The sequence below is a fragment of the Molossus molossus genome, unplaced genomic scaffold, assembly GCF_014108415.1.
Source record: "Molossus molossus isolate mMolMol1 unplaced genomic scaffold, mMolMol1.p scaffold_m16_p_21, whole genome shotgun sequence".
Taxonomy (NCBI): Eukaryota; Metazoa; Chordata; class Mammalia; order Chiroptera; family Molossidae; genus Molossus; species Molossus molossus.
Window position 1 is genome coordinate 45,338,953 of NW_023425357.1, and position 24,263 is coordinate 45,363,215.

General features: G+C 36.8%; 1 protein-coding gene across 1 annotated transcript in view; it reads right to left on the reverse strand.

The window, feature by feature from the left end:
- Positions 1–24,263, reverse strand: part of RBL2 (RB transcriptional corepressor like 2) — a 65,345-nt gene that overhangs the window by 39,437 nt on the left and 1,645 nt on the right. Inside the window, exons 2-12 of the mRNA XM_036276027.1 lie at positions 23,199–23,329; positions 20,210–20,410; positions 16,624–16,688; positions 13,194–13,322; positions 11,918–12,078; positions 11,765–11,829; positions 11,050–11,236; positions 6,906–7,072; positions 4,797–4,906; positions 4,001–4,104; positions 1,438–1,575 (exon numbers count right to left, since the gene is read on the reverse strand). Coding sequence (XP_036131920.1) covers positions 1,438–1,575; positions 4,001–4,104; positions 4,797–4,906; positions 6,906–7,072; positions 11,050–11,236; positions 11,765–11,829; positions 11,918–12,078; positions 13,194–13,322; positions 16,624–16,688; positions 20,210–20,410; positions 23,199–23,329 — 1,458 coding nt within the window. The remainder of the gene's footprint in view (positions 1–1,437; positions 1,576–4,000; positions 4,105–4,796; positions 4,907–6,905; positions 7,073–11,049; positions 11,237–11,764; positions 11,830–11,917; positions 12,079–13,193; positions 13,323–16,623; positions 16,689–20,209; positions 20,411–23,198; positions 23,330–24,263) is intronic.

Sequence of the window (24,263 nt, forward strand, 5' to 3'; positions counted from 1 at the left end):
GCGACTGTGGGCCAATGTTCTAACCACTGAGCAAAACCAGCCAAGGCCATCTCAAACTTATTTTTTTTGCATTTACCTTCAGATAGCACGGGAGGGAGAGAGAGAGGAAGAGAGAGAGAGAGAGAGAAACATTGATGTGAGAGAGATACATCGAGTGGTTGCCACCCACATGACCCCAAACCAGGGCCGGGGACAAACTGCAACCAAGGTACGTGCCTTTAGCGGAAACCAAACTTGGTACTCTCTGGTCTGCGGGCCAACACTCTAACCACTGAGCCAAACTGGCCAGGGCCATTTCAAACTTTTTTTTTTTCATTTTATTTTAATTTATTTTTTTAATCCTCACCCGAGGACATTTTTTTTTTATCCTCACCCGAGGACATTTTTCCTTTTTTTGTTCAGATAGAGTGGGAGTGAGAGAAAGAGAGAGAAACATCGACGTGAAAGGGACACATTGAGTGGTTGCCACCTGCACGACCCAACCAGGGCCGGGGACAAACTGCAACAAGGTACGTGCCCTTAGCGGGAACCGAACCCGAGTCTCTCTGGACCGCAGGCTGACGCTCTAACCACTAAGTCAAACCAGCCAGGGTTCGAGGACATTTTTTCATTTTTTGTTCAGATAACGTGGAAGGGAGAGAGAGGAAGAGAGAGAGACACAGAGAGAGAAACATCGACGTGAAAGGGACACGTCGAGTGGCTGCCACCCGCACAACCCAACCAGGGCCGGGGACAAACTGCAACCAAGGTACGTGCCCTTAGCGGGAACCGAACCTGGGTCTCTCCAGACCGCAGGCCGACACTCTAACTGCTGAGCCAAACTGGCCAGGGCCATTTCAGACTTTTTTAAATGAAAGAATATGTCTTATCTATTGAGACTGAAAACATTACTTTTTAAATTTCTTATTTAAAAACCCTAAACATTCAATCTATGCCACTATAAAAATGTTTTGACTGCTCTATCTGAATTAAGTAAATTCATACACAATTAATATTAAGATGGAAACTACTACCAAATCAATGCCCTAACTCTGTGATATAACATGCGAAAAGAGAATTTTTGTTTCTGAAAAATACACTCAACAATATTTAAATTCCATAAAGTAAAAAAAGAAGATTACTATATAAGATTAGCTAGTGATATGCTTGCTATTTTTTTAAAAACCTTCTTAAGCTCATAAAATGGAAGTATTCTAAAAGTCTTTATTAAATAAACCAAATGAGGCTTTTACTGAGCTTAGGTCTTTATTGTATAGTAAAAGAATTTATATAGTTCTTAAGACTTTTTCTTCTCTGCTCCCCAAATACAGTAGAAATTAAACATGTAATTAAAAATAGAAGAACTGTACTTAGATATTAAAATGAACTAGATGGCTAACAACAGTAAGTTGGTCTCATTTATAAATTTCCTCATTAGTATCAGATTTTAAAAAATACCTTATAAAAGTGATAAAGTGGCACATCAAATAGTTCAGTAATAAATGGAAAATTCCCAGGAGGCTTATAAGAAAAAGTGACGACCTCGAGGCAGCAGGCCAAGAGTGATTTGTGGAATGCGTCTTGTTCCAGAATGCCCTATAAAACAATTAACATTTAGAAACATTAGTCTACTCTAACAAGACATTTCATATCCAGTCAAGTTAAATAAAGACATCAAAAGTCTTATTCTCTGAGTTAGTGAGAAGTATGTGCTTATTTTCTTCCAAAAGTTTTCTTAACTTTATAAATAAGTCCATTTTTTAGCAACTTTCAAAAATCTGACATATTATGAAATATAACTAATACAAAAAAATGTACATCTCTAACTAAAATATACGTACACTCTGATGCTTAGAAGAAAAATGATCTGGTAACATGTTACCAGACAGTATTTACATTAAGAGACCACTGTCATGAAAAGATGGGTGGAAGGAAGGCAGGTGACTTGGCTAGATGGTCATGGACCAGAAGTCAATATATTTGTTCAAGGTGACACTAATCACAGATGACTTTCACATTTACTTTTTTTTTTTCTTATTTATTTTTCAAAGTTGTACATATTTATTATTATTGCTATTTTTTAATCTTCACCCGAGGATATTTTTCCATTTTTGTTCAGATAGAGCAGGAGGAACAGAGAGACAGACAGAGAAACACTGACATGAGAGGGACACATCGAGTGGATGCCTCCCACACGACCCCAATCAGGGTGGGGGATGAATCGCAACCAAGGTATGTGCTCTTGACCATAATCGAACCCATTGACTCATTGGTCCATGACTTGACGCTCTAACTGCTGAGCCAAACTGGCCAGAACCATATTTATTTTTTTTAATTAAAAAGTCATGTAGACACAAATAGCATAGGCAATGGGCAAAATTAGGTAATTCAGACTTTATCAAAATTAAAACCTTTTGTGTGTCAAAAACACTATTGATAAAATGAAAAGACAACCTACAACATAGGAGAAAATACCTGCAAACCACATATCTGATAAGGGACTAATACCCAGAATATACACCAAAAAGAATTGAAAGCAGAGACTCAAATAAATACTTGTACACCAATGTTTGTAATAGCATGATTCACAATAACCAAAAGGTGGAAACAACTCAAATGTCCATCAAAAGACGAATCAATGAATAAACAAAATGTAATATATACATATATATGTGGTGTGTGTATGTATAATATTATTCATCCTTAAAAAGGAATAAAATTCTAATACATTCTACAACATGGATGACCCTTGAAAACATTATGCTAAGTGAAACAGGCCTTACACAAAAGAACAAATTTTATATGATTATATGTGGTACCTAAAATAAGTAAATTCACAAAGTAGAACAGAGGTTACCAGGGACTACAAGGAGGAATGAATGGGAGTCACTGTTTATAGGTATATCCTATGGGCTTGAGATGATAAAATTCTGAAGATGGCTAGTGTGGACGGCTGCACAACATTAATTGTTGATGCCAGTGAATTTGTACACTTAAAAATGCTTAAAGTAGTCAATTTTATGTATTTTTTACAATAAAATTTTTAAAAAATAAATTTCATAGGTGAGTATACAGGTATCTACTTACTATCAATCTCTAAACTACAGCTGTTTTATAATCCTGTATGTTTCAAAATTTGTCATAAAACAGCCTTTTAAATAACATATTTTTATATATAAAAAAGGAAATATAAAATAGGTACAAGGAATTAGAACAATTGGTCAGTTTTGTAATCTTCTTTAAAATGTTATTTAAAAATTTAAGTAAAAAATTTTTTTGATGCAACTGGAAGTAAATATCACTTATTTAAAGTCAATTTACATTTCTTGACTAGTGAAATCTAGAAAAAATAATTATCTTAGCCAAAGAGGAATGGCTGAATGTTTGTTAAAGTCCTACCTAGTCCATACTAAATTTATTCTTCCTATAGAAGGCTTGAATACAAAAATCTATGTTATTTAAAAACTCAGTTAGGTCTGATTAAAAAAAAAATTTTTTTCTTTATTGATGTTTAGCGAGAGGGGAAGGGGGAAGGGAGGAGAGGGAAAAAGGAAGGGAGGGGGAGAGGGGGAGAGAGAGAGAGAAAGAAACATCAATAAGAGAGAACATCAAGTGGCCACCTCCTGCATGCCTCCCCACTGGGGATCAGGCCCACAACCTGGGCATGTGCCCTGACCAGGAATCGAACCAGAAACCTCTTGATGCATGGGTCAATGCTCAACCACTAAGCCACACCGGCTAGGCAGGTTTGATTGTTTTAACCCTTGACTAGAGTTTTACGACCCACAGAAATTGTAAGCTGTAATATATGGTCTACTGCAGTGAGACATTAAGTAGGACTGGAGGTGAAATGAAAGAAGTCAAAAACAAGTTTCCTTAGGTGCTAATTTTATTCCCTCAATGCCATGCACCATCGTTTCTTTTCTTCATTATGGCCTGTTTTGTTTTTCTGGTGGCTAGGGCTGACAGAAAACTACATTTTACTGTGCTGATCAATAAATATATTGGTTATTTTACTCACAGATAAATCCATGTCTCCAAGTCTTTTTTGTTCCTGCTCAATAACAGATTCTAATACTTTATAGTAAAGCATCTCTGCAAAACGAAAGTGTCTGCTGGCAATTTCTGTATAAATAATAAAAAACAGAAATCACATGCAAATAAAATAAATATGAGGGTCCGTCCCATCCTTTGCCCACAAAGTAAAATTTCAAAACTGACACAACACTTCCTACAGTTGCTATTTAAATCATCCCTAAGATTCCTTAATTTTTTCATGGTAACACTTAAATTTTTCTAAAACTGTGAAATGGAATTTTCACATAAAAAAACAATAATAGCAGTCCATTAAGATTTACCTCCACACACACCCTTGGAAGTTTAAACAGAGCAGCTCTATGCTAAGAGGTATGTATACATTTGGTTTACTATTCCACTCATACTTGGTTTTAACTGACAATATCAAACAACTCCTAGCACAGGTCTGGCATGAAAACAGCTGGCTTCTGTTCTTGTTCTTAACATTCTGAAAAATCACAATACTTCTATATTTAATATCCAGTCTACAAATGAAAACTAAAGATTTTCCAAACAAAAAAGTACCAGAAGCTCAACGTAATAAACATATCAGTCTAAAATTTCTCTTACTGAGAAGGGCCCAGAAATCACTTGGTTGACAGCAAATTTAGACATCCATATTCTAGCCCTCAATCTAAAAGCATATATCTTCTCTTCACATTTCTGACTCAGTTACCAAGAAATGGCTCCATGTAGTTAAAATTCAATATGAGAATGATACAGATAATATTAAGCTTCACCTTTAGCACAATTACTGAAATCCTCATCTGGCTGGGAATTCTGAGAATATATTTCAAACATTTCTTTCAATCTGTTGGCAATAGCCTGGGTCGGATCTCTAGAACATGTCCTAAAAAAAATCAAAATAAAAAGAAATCTTATTTAAAGGTCTCGCTGAGTTGCAAAATGATAAACTGTTTACAACTCTGTATTCTTACTATCCTGTAAATATAAAATACTTTGAACACAAACTATACACCCCCAAACTTGATCCAGGAGATCCTTTAGCAAAGGTGCTGGTATTTCCATTTTCAGTGAAAAAACATTTCTTGTGTAAAAAGTCATACCTTCTACTGCAGTAAGTTTAGCAACCTTAACTTGTGCCCATTTGCTGTCCATGACTAGCCTCCCCACCCACACATCAAGTCTACAATCACTGATGACCAACAAAGCTGCCCTCAACTGTTTCCCTAGAGGGCAATACAACTCCTTTAAAACTCCTAGAAGAAAATAGAGTGAAGTAGTATATAATCTATACATTGACTCATAAAAACCACTACTGTATTCTACCTCTTTTTCTGAAAACAAAGTTTACTTCATTGATTTTGTTTTGTTTTTTCACTAGAAAGGTAATATATGTTCAATGCAGAAGCATACAGATTATCGCCATGTGGGCTTTTGTAACAATTATGTTTTTATCTTGATCATAAACATACATATTCATTGTAAAAATGTAGCAAGTTTAGAAAATTATAAAGAAAATAAAAATCAGTTATAATCCTGCTGGAGATAGTTACTGAATATCATATACAGACAGAATTTTATTTATGCACACAAACAGGTGCCTTTTTACAAAAACAAGTCCCTTTGGTTTTATGGTAGTGGTATTTAAATACCACTAATGGTGTTTAAGATTCAAGAAGCTGCTACAGCTGGTTAGAGATTGTAAAAAGATCTGGAAGATACAGAGATTAGATCAGGCTTCTAAAATATATTTATAAAATGCTTCTGAATTCTAGATAAACAAGATCCATTTTAAAAACATGACTTAGGAAGAGGCCACACAGACATAGCCTATTGGGTGTTAATCACAATCGAGTTTATGAAAAAAGTAGACTTCATGAAAAGTAAAGGAAAATAAGTCAGCCTTGGTATTTAGTGAGTCCAGCTATGAGTGGGAAATTACTAGTGTGTATATATACAGGGCCTTCTTATGCCATATCACTGAAAATAAAATGGGTCCTATAGGGTCTATGCCATCAAATCATAATCTTGTAGACTAACCTCCTTTTCAGGCTAAGGGTGTTTTATAGAGCTGAGAACAGTTAGTTGGTAACTTGGTGCTGGACTCCACAGTGTCTGGTGTTGCTGGCTACTGACTCCTGTGCTGTACTGAGGAAATCTGAGTGCTATCGACTGAATGTTTGTATCTCCCCAGTGCCCAAGCTCAGGTTGAAACCTAATTCCCGATGTGACGGTGTTTGGAGCATTTGGGAGGTGATGAGGTCGTGAGGGTAGAGTCCTCCTGAATGGAATTAGTGCCCTTAAAAAAGACCTAGGGCAGTGGTTCTCAGCCTTCCTAAAGCCACGACCCTGGAATCCAGCTCCTCATGTTGTATGTGGGCGTATCTGCATGTGGGCGGACCCACCTGGAGACGGATAGAGGAGCGGGGTCTCGGTTCATAAGACCATCGGAAATATGTGTTTTCCAATGGTCCTAGGCGACCCCTGTGAAAGGGTCGTTTGACCCCCGAAGGGGTCGTGACCCACAGGTTGAGAACCGCTGTGCTAGAGGGATTTCTGGCCTTCTTTAGCCAGGTGAGGACACAGAAAAAAGACACCAGGAAGTAGTCCTCACCACACATTGCATCTATTGACACCTTAATCTTTCTGTTCTTTATAAGCCACTAGTTTATGTATTCTGTTAAAGCAGCCTGAACAGACTGAGGAGAAATGATCATGTCCTAATCATACACCTTATATTGCTGTGTCTTCTATAGACTAACAACAGTACTGAGCATACAACTGACATAAAATTAATAAGTAAATTAAGGCACTAATAGTGAAAAATTAAAAGATGAGAAAAAGGCAACAGCCAGATCTTAGACGGCCAGAAGGCTCACACTGACCTCAGAATCTGCTCCAGTCTCTCACTCGGTGCATTTCTGAGGCCCGTCAGCATGGTGTGGAGGCGGCTCAGGCTGTGTGTAGCCGTGGAAACTGGAGTCATACAAGGGCTGTTACCCTTATTGTACCTCACACCAGTAAGTGGCGTGGAAAGTCTAAGTGCTTTAGACTGAAAAAAATAAAAGAAAGAAAAAAACATTATTTTAGGTCAGAAAGACTTTCAATTACTTCACAAATGAGAACTGAAGGCAATCAGACTTTATCTTTACATTATTAACAAATTTTAGTGACTTAAACATCATCATTCTTGGAATTTAAACATAACACTGCTAAAAGACACTATCGTCCGTGTGAAGATGAGTGAAAGGACAACTTATATTTTAGCTAACAAATTTGCCTCTTACAAGTTAAATCTTTAAGATAATGCATATTTCCCTATGATCTCTCCTTCAAGACTTAAGCTTGAAGGCAAAAACAAGCATTAAAAAATTAAGAATACCTTTGAGAAACAGCTAGCACTGCTGCTATTTTTGTAAATACCTGAAGATTGACAAAAGAAAGCTGTGAAATGAATCTGGCTCAAATGAAATCCATGATTTAACACAAGTCCATCTAAAGGATCAAATATGCTTGAGAGAGAGAATAAAAGAAACACTGCTAGGTGCAGGGTACAACCGGAGACAGAATAGTCCTCCTGCCCCCTTTACCGTTAGTTACTATATCCTCCATCACAGTTTTCCCCCCTGAAGTAGACAGAGCTTCACATAAGTTTAAGTCAACATTCTTAAATATAAACATGAAAAAATATGACTTAATGTCAAAGAATTTAAACTTGAATACATTTGTTAATAAAACAACTTTTCTAATTTTTCCAACAAACTCTTAAAGGTTAAGATAGCTTGAGTGTTTTTAGATATTCAAGATAAAGTATATTTCCCTATGTATTATATGTTCTTATTCTAGAGACAGTTGTAAAAAGACCTAGCAAAATTTTCACCTGGCAAGAGAACCATTTAAGTTTGAGATACAAAAAAAAAAAAAAAGTACAGAAATAAATCTATATGCTTTTTGTATGACTTAAACAGCAGACTCAAGACTTCCACTTTGTTTCAAATAAATTAATTCTATATCTTTTTTAGGTCAATGAGATGATCTGGGTAGATTAACGACATTCAGAAGGTTGCTTCCTGCCCCAGCAGCTTCTCTTGCAGCTTCTTCCCCGTATGTGAACCAGTCCCTTGCTGTTGCTCCCCCCGTCTTTACAGAAGCAATAGCAGACAGCAGCATTTTACCGCCTTCCCTACAGAGAGCATTGCTCACACAAAGGAAAGCAGGTATGATGACCACAGCCTCCTGACCACAGTCCTCATCAGCAATGTTTAGGTTGTTAGATTAAAGCTTCCTGTGCGTTACGAACAAGAGGAGTCTTTCTCTAACTCACATATAAATATTAAGTTGATATGTTAAAAATATTAAGATGTTCCTTCTCTAAGTAAAAACTCCTAAATTTTGGAGTGGCCCACAACTCTGTTTTTAGACTTCTACTCTATTCTCTAACAACTCAGATTACCAGTAAATCTCTCTTCATCCATGACCCCTAACCTTTCGATGAACTTCAGTCTTGTATATCTAAACTGCCTTCTCAACTTCTCTGGTAAGATGCCTAAAACATATCTCAAACTTTATATACTCTTAACCCTACCTCTTGATTTCTTTCCCCAGACTTGCTCTTGCACTCAGTAAATGCTAACAGTAAATATTCATGAAGTGCCTATGTGCCCGGCACTGAATACAGCCCTGCTCACAGCCCTCATGAGGGTTATATTCTATGTAGGGATACAGATAATAAACAATTATCTCCATCTATCTATATACCTCTCTCTCTTACTGTCAGACACACAATTCTTTTCTTTCTCCTTACCTACCACCAGACAGTAATAAATGCTAAGAGGAACACTAATCTTGCAGTAGGGGGAAAGAAGTCCTGAGGGTTGGGGAGGATGTTGGAGGTTATTAATTTATCCAGCAGTCAGTCTCAGAGACCTAAATGAAGTGAGGAAATAAACACATGAATACCTTGAAGAAACACTTTCTAGCACAGGAAACAGCAAGCGCAAAGGCTTGGAGTTGGGGTACACTTGGCATGTCTGCGGAATGAAAAAGGAGACTAATTGTGGCATGAGTGGATTGGGTGAAGAGGAAAATGGTAGGAGATGAATTCAGAGAAGTAGCAGGGCAGGATCTCTGAAGATCTTATGGGTATAAGAACTTAAACTTTTATACCATTTACCCAACTGAAGTCATCTGTTTTCTCTCTCTCACACCCTAGATCCAAACCATCAGTAAATCCCATGAGTGCTCTCTCCAAAATACATCCCAAATACAACAATTCCCTTGGTCCAAGCCCCATAAACGATCACCATAATCACTGCAATAGCCTCTTCTCTCTCTTTTTGTTTTGTTAATCCTCACCTGAGAATATTTTTCCACTGATTTTCAGATAAATGGAAGGGAGGGAGGGAAGAAACATGGATGTGAGGAGACACACATCTATTGGCTGCCTCCTACAGGACCCCGGGGATCAAACTTGCAAGCCAGGTATGTGCCCTTGACAGGGGACCCTTCAGTACACTGGCTGACGCTCTGACCGTTGACCCACACAGGCCTGGACACAACAGACTCTTAATTCCCTACTTTCACCCTTGCCCCCAGCCCACCTCCCAGAAGCCCTAGGAAAAGGTAATGAGATTACAGCAGTCACTGTTCCCTATTACCTTCCCAAAGGCTTTCCTCTCAGAGCAAAAGCAAATGTCACCATGGCTGCCACAGCCTGTATGCTCAGCCTGTCCCTTGGGCCAGCCCGACCCTCCATCGGGCACTGCCCTTCACTCACTCCGTTCCCACACCCTGGCATTCTCACTGTTCCTCTAGAACCCAATCGCATGCTCACCGCGTGGCTTTGCACCTGCTGTGCTCTTGGTTCAAAGACATTCCACAGCTACTCACATGACTTGCTGCTCACTTCAGGTCTGTTCATTTTACTCCTGAGGGACAGCTTTGTCACCCACCCTATCCGCTATAGCCCAAGGCCCACCCATTACCCATCTCCCCACTACTTTGTACTATTACTCTATTTTCCTTCCTGTATCATCATCTGATATACATGTATTTATCTTATTTGGTTACTACTGTCTACTTGCCCACACTGGAATATACAGCAGGACATTCATTCTTGGCTGTTCTGTTCCTGAGTATCCCCAGTGTGCAGGATACAATCTGGCATGTAGAATACCTTTAGAATATTTGATGAAAATCAAACCAGTCTTAAGTCTGGTCTTACAGGTGAGTCCCCCTGGAACTGTCCACACTGCCTCTGGAGACACTAGTCAGAGTGAATATTCTGGCAGAACCTTACACAGAAGGGAACTCAGTCTCTATCGTCCTAAGTGTCTGTATGCTATAACACTACATGATCCAAAAACTAAGCTTAAAAGGATTTAATTAAAGCATACAAATTTTCAGCTTCTTTAGTCTCTTACATAAAGGCAGCAAATTAGGTCAATCAATATATTTTAAATGCATTCTATTTTTAATATATAAAGTCTATATTACTGGCTCGTCTTTTCAAAACCAACAATCATCAGAATAAAACATTCACTAAAAAAAATTTTAAATCCTTACCCAAGGATATACTTAGAGAGAGGAAAGGAGGGAGGGGAAGAGAGAGAGGAAGAGGGAGGTAGAGGAGAGAAACAGCAATTTGAGAAACATTGATCAGTTGCCTTCCGTATGCACCCCAATCAAGGATTAAACCTGAAACCCAGGTATGTGCCCTGACTGGGAATCAAACTGGCAACCATTCGGTGCATGGGATGGCACTTAACCAACTGAGCCACTCTGGCCAACCCCATGCATTGAATTCATATGAAATTCTCTTTTACTCAGATCTAACCAAAAGCTTTGAAAGTTGATGTTAACAAAAATTAAATCAGTAAACAAAATCTGAGATAACTCTTTCAATTAAGGTATGATGGGAATTTTCTTTTTCACAATGAAAGCAAGTACAACACACACAACTACCAAAATGAAACGGGACCTCGGCATATGTGCCCTTGTACTTCTAGTCTTCTGGCGGGGTCAGCTCACCTTGTCAAAGTGCTGCTGTAAGATGTTTTTCATCTGCACCCTTTCAGCGGTCTCTATTCCTGACCCAGCATTCAGACACCTGGAGAGGGTCCCAATTTCCTCTTCAGCATCCTCTCCAAGAAATATCCGTTCATCTAAATTCCCAACAGATAAAACATACTCCTCATAGGCCTTATTGATGGCTTTTCTACAGGAAGGGGGAAAAAAAGGCAAAATGTACACTCATAGAACTGCCATTTCAGGTCATGTTTTAGTCCATTTAATTATTTTTCTTTTCTTAAAATTTGCTGTAAGTTCCACTAATTTTGTGAAAGTTTAACTTTAGTGGGATCACTGCTAATTATCAAAGCTGAGGGACATCTGCCCTATGCTTATGCATTGTACACAAACACGTTTTGCTGACAGTTACAGGCCGGTACCCGCACTGATCGGCCTGTAGGGTGCAGCTTCTGGTGAGAAGCGCAGGGATTTCTCCATGCTGCTCTAGCACCTTTCAAGACCTCGGTGCTCCGTATCACTTCTCACGGGTATAGTTCCAAAAGAATTTATTTCAAAAATCATGATCCAGAAGCTTAACTATTAAAGCTTTCAAGAACAGCAATACAATTTTTAATAAATGTTAAAATGTTGTTAGAGTAATAGTTGACCACTAAACTCTAAGGTTTTGTAAGCACACAATTTAATATTAAGATAGTTTTATAACAGAAGTACTCACAAATTATCTCCAAAGTTCCCAGGCTCTAAAAACCCAGTAAGATTTTCTTCTTTTCCCTTAAGGAGCTATGATGAAAAAAAAAAAAAGATCCTTAAGTCACCATATAAATCAAATCTTTCCCCAGAAAATATGTTTACATTACTCCTTACAAACCTTTTTTTCATAAAGTTTCCTTATGTAGGGTTTCCAGAAATGTTCTTTTATTCCCTTTGCTTCCAAAACTAGGCCGTCATGTAAGGAACAGAGTTTCTCAATGACACAAGGTGGGTCGGAGGAAGGTTTACAATCCTTAGCGTGAAAATCTTCGGACAGGCCTATGAAGTGTAGAATCACAGAACAGAGATCTCAAGTAGCATTCAATAAGCCAAAATATAAAGATGCAGAGTCTAATCAGCATATGAGTTACCCCCCATGGGTATATAGGAAATAGTGTATAAGGGCCTAATTTGACTCTAAATATACCTCAAAAATAGCAGAGGTAAAGTGTACCACTACTCAACATTAAATTTACCAAACAAGGAGCAACTGCAGTAACTAACTCCACTAACTTTAAAAATCTGAATATCAGACAAGCTGAAACGGAGCAGGCGAGGGAACAAACCGGACAGGCAAGGTCCCAGCGCCGGCCGCAGCTCTGGCTGCCTGGCAGTGGGCTGCGCAGACCTGGCCATTTCCATACAGCTTTTACTTTAAGAGTTGAAAATTCATTTTCCTTATTTTAGAACAATAACTACTCCTCTGTAGAAAAAAAATCTAAAATGAAAATTCTTTCAGTAAGTCCATTTTGATATCCTACAGTGTGCCAGGCACAAAACTTGCCAATGTAGAAAACCACCACCAATTTTAGGTTTTTTTTTTAAATCCTCACCCGAGGACATTTTTTTCCATTTTTTGTTCAGATAGAGTGGGAGGGAGAGAGAGGAAGAGAGAGAGAGAGAGAGAGAGAGAGAAAAACATCGACGTGAAAGGGACACATCGAGTGGTTGCCACCCACACGACCCAACCAGGGCCGGGGACAAACTGCAACCGAGGTACGTGCCCTTAGCAAGAACTGAACCCAGGTCTCTCTGTACCACAAGCCCACGCTCTAACCGCTGAGCCAAACCGGCCAGGGCACCCACCACCAATTTTAATGTTATTTTCACTACTCCAGATTTCTAAATTCCTTCTTCTTGATAAGTATGTATTTCAGAAACTTCTAGTGGTCATCTAAGACTTTAAACTTTGTGTTTCGCAATTGTTTTTCCCAAAAATATTGTTCCAGGGACCTTGACTCCTAGTTACAAGTACTCTGGAAAGCAATGATGATGGAGCTTTTCAAAGCACTTATGTTCTCCACTGCTAAGAAACCTGCACTATGTATAAAACTCTCAAGACTAAATATAATGTAGAAATGAGTTATTCAATAATCTTTGATTTACCAACTTACCTTTAAAATTAGGGTTCACAAGTTCTTTACGATTGGAACATTGAAGGGCATTTCCATAAACTAAGTCCAAAGCACACAGCAGAAGATGATAGGAATTGACTAAATCATCACTAATCATGGGGAAATTGCCTATAGTATTATAAAGAGTTAGAGAGTTAAAAACACATCAACATTACAGTATTTTAAAAATAATTTTTTCCTTTAGTTAAAATGACATTATACAACACTGTACACAAAGCATACTCAAGAATACATAAAGTGTTTGGCAAATTTACATTTTCAAATATTACTCTTATAGTTTAACAAATTTCTTAGAGTTTAATGAAAACTAATACTTTACTAAAAATTTCATTTGTTTGCTCAGCATTCATTAAATAAAAATTTATTAAATGCTTGGTAGTTGACCAAAATTTTATCACCATTGATTTTTCCTTTGAAAATTCAGAACGCAAACAACTTCATAAATGACCTCAAACTGTAAGAAATGATTTTATATGAAAATATTTGTGTCAAGAAAATTAATAGAAATACTTATGTAAACAGCTGAAAAAATTACTCATATAATTACTGTTCATGTATGTACTTTAAAAAGACCATAACCTATAATTAAGTTCCTAACAGTAACACTTTAAATGCTTTCCTACATATGAATACGAGGTCATACAAATTGATTTCGCAGGATCACAATGAAAGATATCTGAGCTCTAGAGCTGGTACGCCACAAACTTCTGATGCTTGATAATGAAGAAAAAGAAAATTTAACCTATAAAAACATGTCACTTCTGTAGTGCTGGCTTCAGTCTGACTTTGAAAACAGTTTTTACAGGCAGTTAACAGCTTTACTATTCTGAAAAATTAAGGCATATTTCTAGTTTTATAACTTTGAGCAAATCCCTTTTTTCATTAAACACTGCATATATATGCTTCATATTGATTTTACATTCTTATAACATAAAATGAATTCAATTTAAATATCTAACAGACATCCAAAATAATTATTTCTAAACCTCATCATTTTCACACTTAATGCCTACCCAAATGCATGCTCACACACACATATTCACACTGCTTTGTTTCAGACTTTTTTCTCTCCTTTCTGTCAAAGAAAGTCACTGCTTAACTCAGCAATATCAGAATATGTAATTCTATTTTGTATAAATGGAAATATTCAACAAATCAACTTAAATAAGTTAACAAGAAAATAAATATTTTTCTGTTACCAGAAAGGCAAATGATGATTAATAGGTTAAATATTACATTGATATAACCACACTAATTTACGTGGTTCTACTATAAATATGTTTATTAAAATATACTCGGTTCATGCTCAACCAGAGTGGCTCAGTGGTTGTGTCGACCCTGCACCAAGAGGTCATCAGTTTGATTCCTGGTCAGGGCACATGCCCAGTTTGTGGACCAAATCCCCATGGGGGGCATGCAGGAGGAGGCCAATCGATGTTCTCTCTCATCAATGTTTCTATCTCTCTCTCCCTCTAAAATCAATGTAGAAAAAAAAATTAAAATAAAATATGCTTGGTTCTTACATGGAAACCAGAAAGTGGTAGCACCTAATGGTTTCAAGCCACAAAGCCCATCCTACTGACCAGCCTAAACTTGTCACTGGTGTGTACTTGCCCTAGAAGGAAAAACCCGCAGCACTGTAACTTCTAAGAAAGAGCTGGAATGCCTCTGAAGATCAGAATCTGAGTTAAACTCCAGGACTGTCCCCAGGTGACATACTTGACATTTCAAATCTTAACTTTATATCTCACTGTGAGATATTTCATCTTTCAATCAACAACAACAACAAAAAACCTGTTTAACCTACAGAGTTGGCTTATTTACTGGAATGAGAAGATTTGGGTTTTCATACAAAACAGGGAGTGGCGCCTGTTGGTCTTCAGGCCACAATGTCCCTCACAAGGACAAGCCCAAACTTGTCCCTGGTGTGTACTTGCCATAAAAGTCAACAAAGGGAACAGGCAAAAAGTTGGCTTATCAAGAATGAGACAATCTGGGATGCCCATATGTTGTAGAAAAAGTCATGAGAAAGGAGTACATCTCCCCCAAATAACTACATCAAGAACTGAATAAAACCGATTAAACTGCTCTCTTAGAAAAGATCCTAGAGAATCATAAAAGATCATAGTCCTGGATTGTGCGGGAACAATGGCTGTTCAGATCAAGCACTTACACTGAATTAATAAAAAAAACTCAAACACTTAGCAGAGACAAAAAAATATGCCACCCTAAGTTAATCAAGTGAGACCAAAATTGACATAGGGGCAATAAAATTCTTTTAAAATAATACATGTAGTACATTTACTCCCAATTACACATATGCCATAAAAGACATAAACACAACAAAAATCTTGAAAGTCAGATATACCTGCCCACAACCAAAAGACAAAATTAACCTCATACATGCAATACCACCACAGCAAGCTAAAAGTGGCAGCAGCAGCAGCCACTATGAAAACAGCTTACATGCTCCTTAGCCTTTCTTTATTTCCTGCTGTGATCATATCACCTTTGCCTCCACTAAAGAAACATGTCAGTGTGGTGAAAAGTAAAATGTCTAAGAGCTTGTTTTTAACATAAGATTTTTCTCTTCAACGAAGCATGCAGCTCAGGGAAGGAAGAACTTTCAACTAGCTAGCCAGAAAGGAACAGTGATAATCAGATAAATCAAACAGCAAGACCAATGGAGTGACATATCCTTGCTGGAGAATCTGTACCTCCAGCATGAAACCAAGAACTAGGAGATCTGGGTTCAAATCCTACCTGTTTCTAGTAGCTAGTTTCTGGGGCTCAGTTACCTAATCTTTAAATAACATGGGTAGTTGATCTAGTAATGAGACTCTCTTTTATTTATGAAACTCCTTGCAGCTCTATGATTTTAACTTTGCATTTTATTAGGCTATCTTAATGGCAAAGGCATTCTTCATAGTCTCAAGAAAAAAGGTAGGTAACTTGTGTAACCATACTTTCATAGGTAGATTAAATGAGATGAGAAAAAGGGGAGAAAATAAATTGTATCTAAAGGCATTGATCAAACAACTGAGGATGATCAATCCCACTCAACTACATAAGACTTGTCTTGTGAAAAATACAGCTCAAGATATAAGCACAGACACACTAATGTATATTCAGTCCATAATTCAGAAGAATAGATTTGGGTGGAAAAGACACTGTATTGTATAAGAATAAAATTTAAAATGTTTCCATTTAATAAGAGTAGTTTTTGGGTTTTATAAAGAAATCCAAAAGACTTATGAAAACAGGCAATACCTAGAAAAGAATCTGTGAATAAAACCATTGAGAAATTTTTCAGTGAGAATCTTTTCCTGATACACATTATAGGTTGAAAAAAGTAGTACCCAAACATTTAAATAAACTAATATCTAAATAAATATTACTCTTTTCTTACCTTTTGCATATATAAAAAGCACCCAACAAAATTGGAAAACTTCAGACACGGTACAGGGCTGTCGCCTTTAGAGGAGAAAAAAGTCAGGAGATTAACAGAATTATAAAAAGACATCACAAATGACTATAAATTAGATGAGAAACAAAACCCCCAGGTAGATGAAATGACAACAGATCCGCTTCACAGAAAAAATGTGCAAAAAGTTCTACTCCAACTATATACTGGTAAGGAATTAGCTGGGAGCCAGGGAAAGAGCTCATCTTAGAAGAAAATTTTAAGTAACAGAAGCTTTTTGAAGTCAAGATAGGTAGGGTAGAAAATAAAACGAGTAACAAGAGTTCTTTCAGTGGCATCATCAAGGCTAATGCTGCTTTAAGACCCATGTATGCAGTCAGTATTTCCCCAACTTTTCCCCTCTATCATAGCTAATGAAATATAAACCCTCCATTCCCAAGAACATTCCAGATTATATCAAGTCACAAAAGTAATTTTTTTTTTTTATCCTCACCCAAGGACATTTTTCCATTTTTTGTTCAGATAGAGTGGGGATGGGGGGGCGGGGGGGGGGGGACAGAGACATCGCTGTGAAAGGGACACATAAAGTGGTTGCCATCCACACTACCCAACCAGGGCCGGGACAAACTGCTGCAACCGAGGTACATGCCCTTAGTGGGAACCGAACCCGGGTTTCTCTGGACCGCAGGCCGACGACACTCTACCACTGAGCCAAACCGGCCAGGGCACAAAAGGAATTCTTAATGGAAAGTCTGAGTTTCCTATCATTCCTTATCCTTTAGTATTAAGAGTACCTGTTGTATTTTGCCAAGTTGTCTGCTAAAGGGAGGTTCAGACCTGTTTTAACCTTGCCTTTTCTGCCAAAACCTCTGCCAATGTGTGGATAAGACATCTGTTGTATCCACATCCCAATAGCCGTATTCTAATAAAGCACTTTGAAGAGAAGAATCAGGAGACTGAGGTTTAGTTCTTGCACTGTCATTCTGGACTTAATTCACCCGTCCCTGGCAAGGACTAAATGTCAGTGCCCTGCTGTAAAAATCAGCTTCCTGACCATAGGCACATGATAAAACACCTCGTTTTGATGGCTGTCAAGATAAAAGCCAAACTTTTTAGCTTAACACTCTAAAAACTGACTCTATAACGTGAAACCTCTAGAACAAACTGCATGGAAGGCTTTATCTATACATTAGTGCATGCTTATCTGTACAGGATTCTTCCAAGACCTCTCCAGTGGATTCCTGAAACTGCGATGGTACCAAACCCTATATACACTATGTCTTTTCCTTCATATATTACCTTTTCACTTAATGGAAGCATTTTATGGCTTCTCTTTGGCATATCCAAATTGCCTGCATCACTACTCTTGTCCTTTGGGGCGGTGATTACGTAAAATAGGGTTAAGGTGATACAGAAACAATGATCTGATAAACAGAGACTGCAACTAGTAACTACGGATGGGAGCTAGCCAAAGGGATGATTCATGTCCTGGGTGGGACAAAGCGTGATTTCACCATGCTACTCAAAATGACATGCAATTTACAACTTATGAATTATTTATTTCTGAAATTTTCTATTTAATATTTTCAGACCACAGCTGACGTGGATAACTAAAACCAAGGCAAGTGAAACTGGGAATAAAGAGGGGACTACTGTATCTCCAAATTCACCTATCAAAATCCTACTCATCGTTGAAGACCTATTTCTATTTATTCCATGGAGCCTAACCGGACTGTCCCATATACAGTGGTTTATTTGTGCCTCAGAAGTCCTACATTTCTATTACCTTTTGCATTTCTATATGCCTCCTCTCCCCACTATACTGTAAGCTTTCAAAAGACAGTGCCAGTGGCTCAGTGGTTGAGCGTTGACCCATGCATCAAGAGGTCGCCGGTTCAATTCCCGGTCAGGACACATGCCCAGGTTGTGGGCCCAATCCCCAGTGGGGGGCATGCAGGAGGCGACCAGTCGATGTTCTCTCTCATCAATGTTTCTATCTCTCTCTCCTTATCCCTTCTTCTCTAAAATCAATAAAGAAAAAAAAAATTTTAAAAAAGAAGACAGTGTCAGTGCATTTTTTTTCATATTTGTGTCCTACATTATACCTAACAAAGTACTTTACACAGTAAATTCTCAATAAATACTCAGTGGCAAACTTTCAAAGTCTGCTGTGTGTGATATCCATGGTAGTCACAGTAAACATGGTTTCTACAGGCAGACTATGTGAGTTGCAATAACAGCTCCACACTTAGTCACTGTGTGACCTTGGTCAAATTACTTAACCTCTCAAGGCCTTATTTTCCCCCACCTGTAACAATATCAACCTCATACATGTGTCATAAAGATTAACTGAAATACATGTTTAAGTCTTAGAAGAGTTCCTGTACTATAATACTCACTAAATATTATACATTATTATTACTATTAGCTAAAAGCACTAATAAAAAGTATATAGGGTAATATATGCATAAAATTTTAAAAGTCTTACAATTTTCTTAGAATTAAATAGTATATATACCCTAATAAATAGCAAAGAAAGAAAAAACTGAAATCATTTTCTATGACATTCCAAAGAAAGAAAATATTCTGTATCATTCCATAAATGACCACCTCAGCATCACTCAGTCTCAGAACAAAGCTCTATCCAAAATTTAGAACACGTAATTATAAAGTCAATTCCCTAAAACTACAAGCAAACTAGAAGAGCTGCTTCTCATAGTAGTGGGGTTAGCTATATAAAAATGTACATTTGTTTTATTTGTAAAAGCTACTCGCTTACTGTAAACATCCCTCACAATTTGGGGAAATTTTTATATTAAAAGAGAAACAAACACTATTCATCCAATTATATTAACTGTTTCGCCCTTACTTTTCTTGTCAGCATTTTTCTAGTTCCATTTCAGGAAAAACTTTCCATTTCTACTTTCTAAAAAAAGCTTTTGTGATAAAGGTAGAGAACTTGTATCTGTAATTGTCCACATCTATCAGAAAAAGTGAAAAACACTGGGTCCAAGTTAAGTTTGTAGACTTCGCAGACATGATCAAAAGCATACATACATAATAGTTTCTGCTCCCCACTGTCCCCCCAATCCAGCTTGACTCTTGATTGATTGGTTGTAAACATCGAAATATACAGAAAAGAAAATTCATGAGATTATGTAGTATTCAATTTGACATAAAAGTCAAACAATAGAAATAGTCAGTATATAACACAGAAAAAATTATAGAAATAGTCAATAATAGAAAATCAAGTAGTCAAATTCTATACTCAAGGTGAAAATATCTGTATTCTGACTTTTGCATTTTTGGCTACTTAAATTAAAAGTAGAAGTTTATATGAAAAGGGATTCCAAACATTTTGCAATATGAAAGAAGCTAAACCCTTCCTGGCTGACATATAATGAAAAGCAAGAAATTATTATCAAAAGAAAGCTATTAGAGAAAAAAGTTACTTATGAAGCCACATTCGTTTTTTTTTAAGGCTAGCAAAATAAGCTGCAGAACAAAAACGAGGGACCACACTGTAGTACAGACAGATGTGCATTCCTAGCCAACAAGGATAAACGCATACCTCTGTTTTCTTCCTCGCTGTTGACGAGGTTGCTCCCCTTGAGGATGTTTAAAAATTTCCTGAAAAATGGGTTCGTATTTCTTAAAAATTACAGCAGAAACAGTGAAGTTTCTTTCTAATCTCTCAGTACGTTCTCTGAAATGTTGGGGTAGATTTGCCATCTCTTCCCATTTCTTCATCTTGTTGAAAAATTCAATTAAGCTAATATTAAAAATAAAAAAGATATTTTCTAAATTAACACAAGTATACAAATATATTTAAAAGTAAATAAAAATTAACTCATTAAATTACTTTTAGACAGTGATATAAAATCAAAACTCATGCCTCTAATTAGCTTAATCTCCTACAGTTTGATTTCTCTGATCTTCCTAATCAATTTTTATTCTCACATTACCTGAGTTCTCTTAAAATTCTAAAATAAATTTAAAAACTAACAAAAAAATAATTAACCAAAAACACAACCAACATTCATATAACCAATTGTCAGATTTAACAAATATTAACATAGTGAATAAATCCTGCCATGTCCACTTCAGGTTCTACAGAAACAGCCATAGTTCCCATATGTACTCCTGCCCAGCAATCTCATTCCCCCCTCTTCCTGGAAGATAAACACCATTCTACAGTTAGTCTGAATCCTTCCCATCCATGTTTTTATAGTTACTACTTACTAGAGCTACTATATAGATATATTTGTATCCATACAAAGTAAGCCGAATTTTTTGTGTGTGGTTAAAAGTTTATATAAATGGTGTCATATTGTAAGTAGCATTTTACAACTTGCTTTTTCATTCAGTAATGTTGCTGAGATTAATGTTGATCTAATACATTCATTTTAATTGCTAAAAATATTCCGTCATATAACAGACTGAAGAATAGGGTAGACCCAGAAACATGGAAGTAGGGTACAGACTGACAACCCTCAGAAGAGGGGGTGGTGGGGGTTGGGAGAGATAAACCACAGAACTTATATGCATTTATGCATACCAATGGACATGGAAAACAAAGCTGGGGATGGGGCGGGGGGGGGGGGGGGGTATCAATGGGGTAAAAAAGGAGAAACATCTGTAACAAAAATAAAATATAACTAAAAATAAAAATATTCCGTCATATAACTACCATGATTTTTTGCATTCATTCCCCAAGCAACTGAAGCTGAGGGTTTAATTCTTATTACAACTAAAAATGCTGTAATGAATACATTCTTGTACATATAAGAGTTTCTTTACCAACTGGCTGAAGAAGTAGAACTGCTGAGTCAGAGAAATGTGCATTCAACTTTACTAGATACTACCAAATTGCCCACTGAAGTGGTTTCCTCAATTTATACTCTCAGCAATGCACATCAGTAACACAGAGTTTCTGTTTCCCTACATAATGACCAATGCTGGTATTATCAGACTTTATCCCCAATCTAAGGAGAATGAAATGTTATCTTTTTACTTTGAACTTCCTTGATTACTAGTGAGACTGATCATCTTTGTATCTACTGGCTATGTGAGTTTTGCCCTTTATGAAGTCATATTATTTACCCATTTTTAGTAGCAGTTTTTCAATTATCTAACCATTTGTTAATAGTTCTTTATATAATTGTGGATATTAATCTTTTCTCAGTTAAGTGCATTGTAAATATCATCTCCCAATCTGCTTTGTTTTAATCCATTTAGTTCATTATAGCCAAAAAAGTAATCTGAACCCATAGGTAAAAATTTAAAGGTAAAAACTGAATTTTTCAAATGGAAATAAAACTGAAGCCCAAGACTTCAATAATACATTGAACACAAATAATACATTATTTGCATTTAAAAGTTAGATAAGTTTCATTAACTATAATTTATAATAATGATTTTATAATTTGACCTTTGCTTCTCAAGTTCCCTGTCACTTAACTAGATTACTCTCCTTCTACTTTCTTTGTAATGATTATATTTTTGCACTTTATTTAAGACCACTTCTCCAGGTTTACACCCGAGGTGTTCACCTCTTATGCACTGCCTCTTGTTCTTAGGCCTAAACATGACTCAGGATGGAGCTCAAAGTCAATAAATAGACTACAGCTAAAATATTACATTTCTTGTCAATTATTTTAATAGTGGTTTTTTTTTAAACCATTCATAAATTGTGCCAAGTGCTATTTACCCTCCAAAATGCCAAACATCTTTTTTTCCACCAATCTTTAATCAGCCATAGAAAAAATTCACCCAAAATGCATAAATAATAAATGTAATCAATTCAATTACACAACGAATAGAAAAAGCAATTTCTAGCCTGGCCAGTGTGGCTCAGTGGTTGAGTGTTGACCAGTGCACCAAGAGGTTGCCAGCTCAATTCCATCAGGACACATGCCCAGGTTGTGGGCCAGATCCCCAGTGGGGAGCATGCAAGAGGTGGCCAATTGATGTTCTTTCTCATCAATGTTTCTCTCTCTCTCCCTTCCTCTCTCTCTCAAATCAATAATAATAATAAAAAAAAAGTTAAAAAAAAGAAAACGCATTTTCTACTTCTTCTTTAAAGCATTATTTGACCCCTTTTATAACTAAGTATAATAGTGTTGCTTATATCCCAAACAAGAAACTCAAAAATATTTACACATTCCATATATATTAAGATACAAGTCCTATGAATGTAGTTCTAAGTGTAATGCCATGTAATATTTTATTTACCTTTTCAATCTGGAGTATTTCCTAAAGTTTCTCAATACCCTTATTTGGAATTCTTCAATATTACGGAATAAGACAATCTTTAAAAGTAAACTCTTCATACAACTGCCTACTTAATACATTAAAATTTAAATATTTTTCACCAAAGAAGTAAAACATAATGGATACTACTTAGATGTGGTCAAGAAAAACCATGACCTAGGTTCAAAATTCAGCACTCCATAGGTACAGATGATCAAAAAATGATGAACAAAGAGAATTCTTACTACCACTATGACTTAGGAGCTTTTATAGTAGTCATACTATTTTCCAAACTCTAACATAGTTACCTCTGCTCTGAACATCGAAGAAGTCTAGTTAAAGATACATAGTTTCCTTCAGCTGTCCCTTTGCTTACAGTTGGCACAGATTTTCTGCAAGCCACATATAAGGCACATGCTAACCAATGAAGATCATTTCCCTATAAAATAAAAGAAAATTGATAGTTAATGAGCTATATATATATTTCAATACAAAAACAACTCTTATGTTTAAATGGAAAGTGACATTTATTATGATTTTGGGGAACTGTGTTTTCAGTGATGGCCCTATATCATGTGCTCTTCTTATGACATTCTTCCACTGAGAGGCAGGAGTGTATATTTTGCTCACTTTGAACTCAGGCAAAAGTGATACTATGTAACCTTTCAGATAATAAAAGGCAATACAGATTCCACCTGGTTTTCTGTCAGAACACTGCCTTGGGAGGATCAACATAGGAGAGCACCTGGGGCAAGTTGCTTAACAGTCATAGAGGCTCAGTTTCCTGTCCTGGCCAGTTTTGCTCAGCGGTTAGAGTTGGCCTGTGGTCCAGAGGCTCAGTTTCCTTATCCGAGTGCTGTGAGAATTAAATGAGCTATAAGTACGAAGCACAGAAACATGTACGAAACCAAAAGATAAAGTAACCAGTGTTCTATATTAAACATCACATTCTCTTATAGCATACCTGACTACAAGCTCTACAGGGCAGGGGTTTTAAAGTTTTGTTTACTGGCCTATTCTCAGAACCTACAACAGTGTTTGGCAAAGAATAGGTAATCAAAAAATATTTAATACACGAATGACTATTCATTCATTTACTGGGTAAGCTGGGCTAAGAGTCTGAGACCAAAGTCATAAAATGAAGTAATGAAACCTGTTTTCAAAAATAATTTACTAACCATCTTTTATTTGTCACTTGCTCATATAACACTGGTCTTCACGACCTAACCTCTGAGTTGAAATATCTCAAATGCACAGTGATAATGCTTGTTCTATGTAATTCACAGGTTTCTCCTGAGGGTAAAATAAGAGCTTATTTGGAGGCACTTAGGCGCATGACCAAAAAGAATTCTTCTCTTTGCCTGACCCCAGAA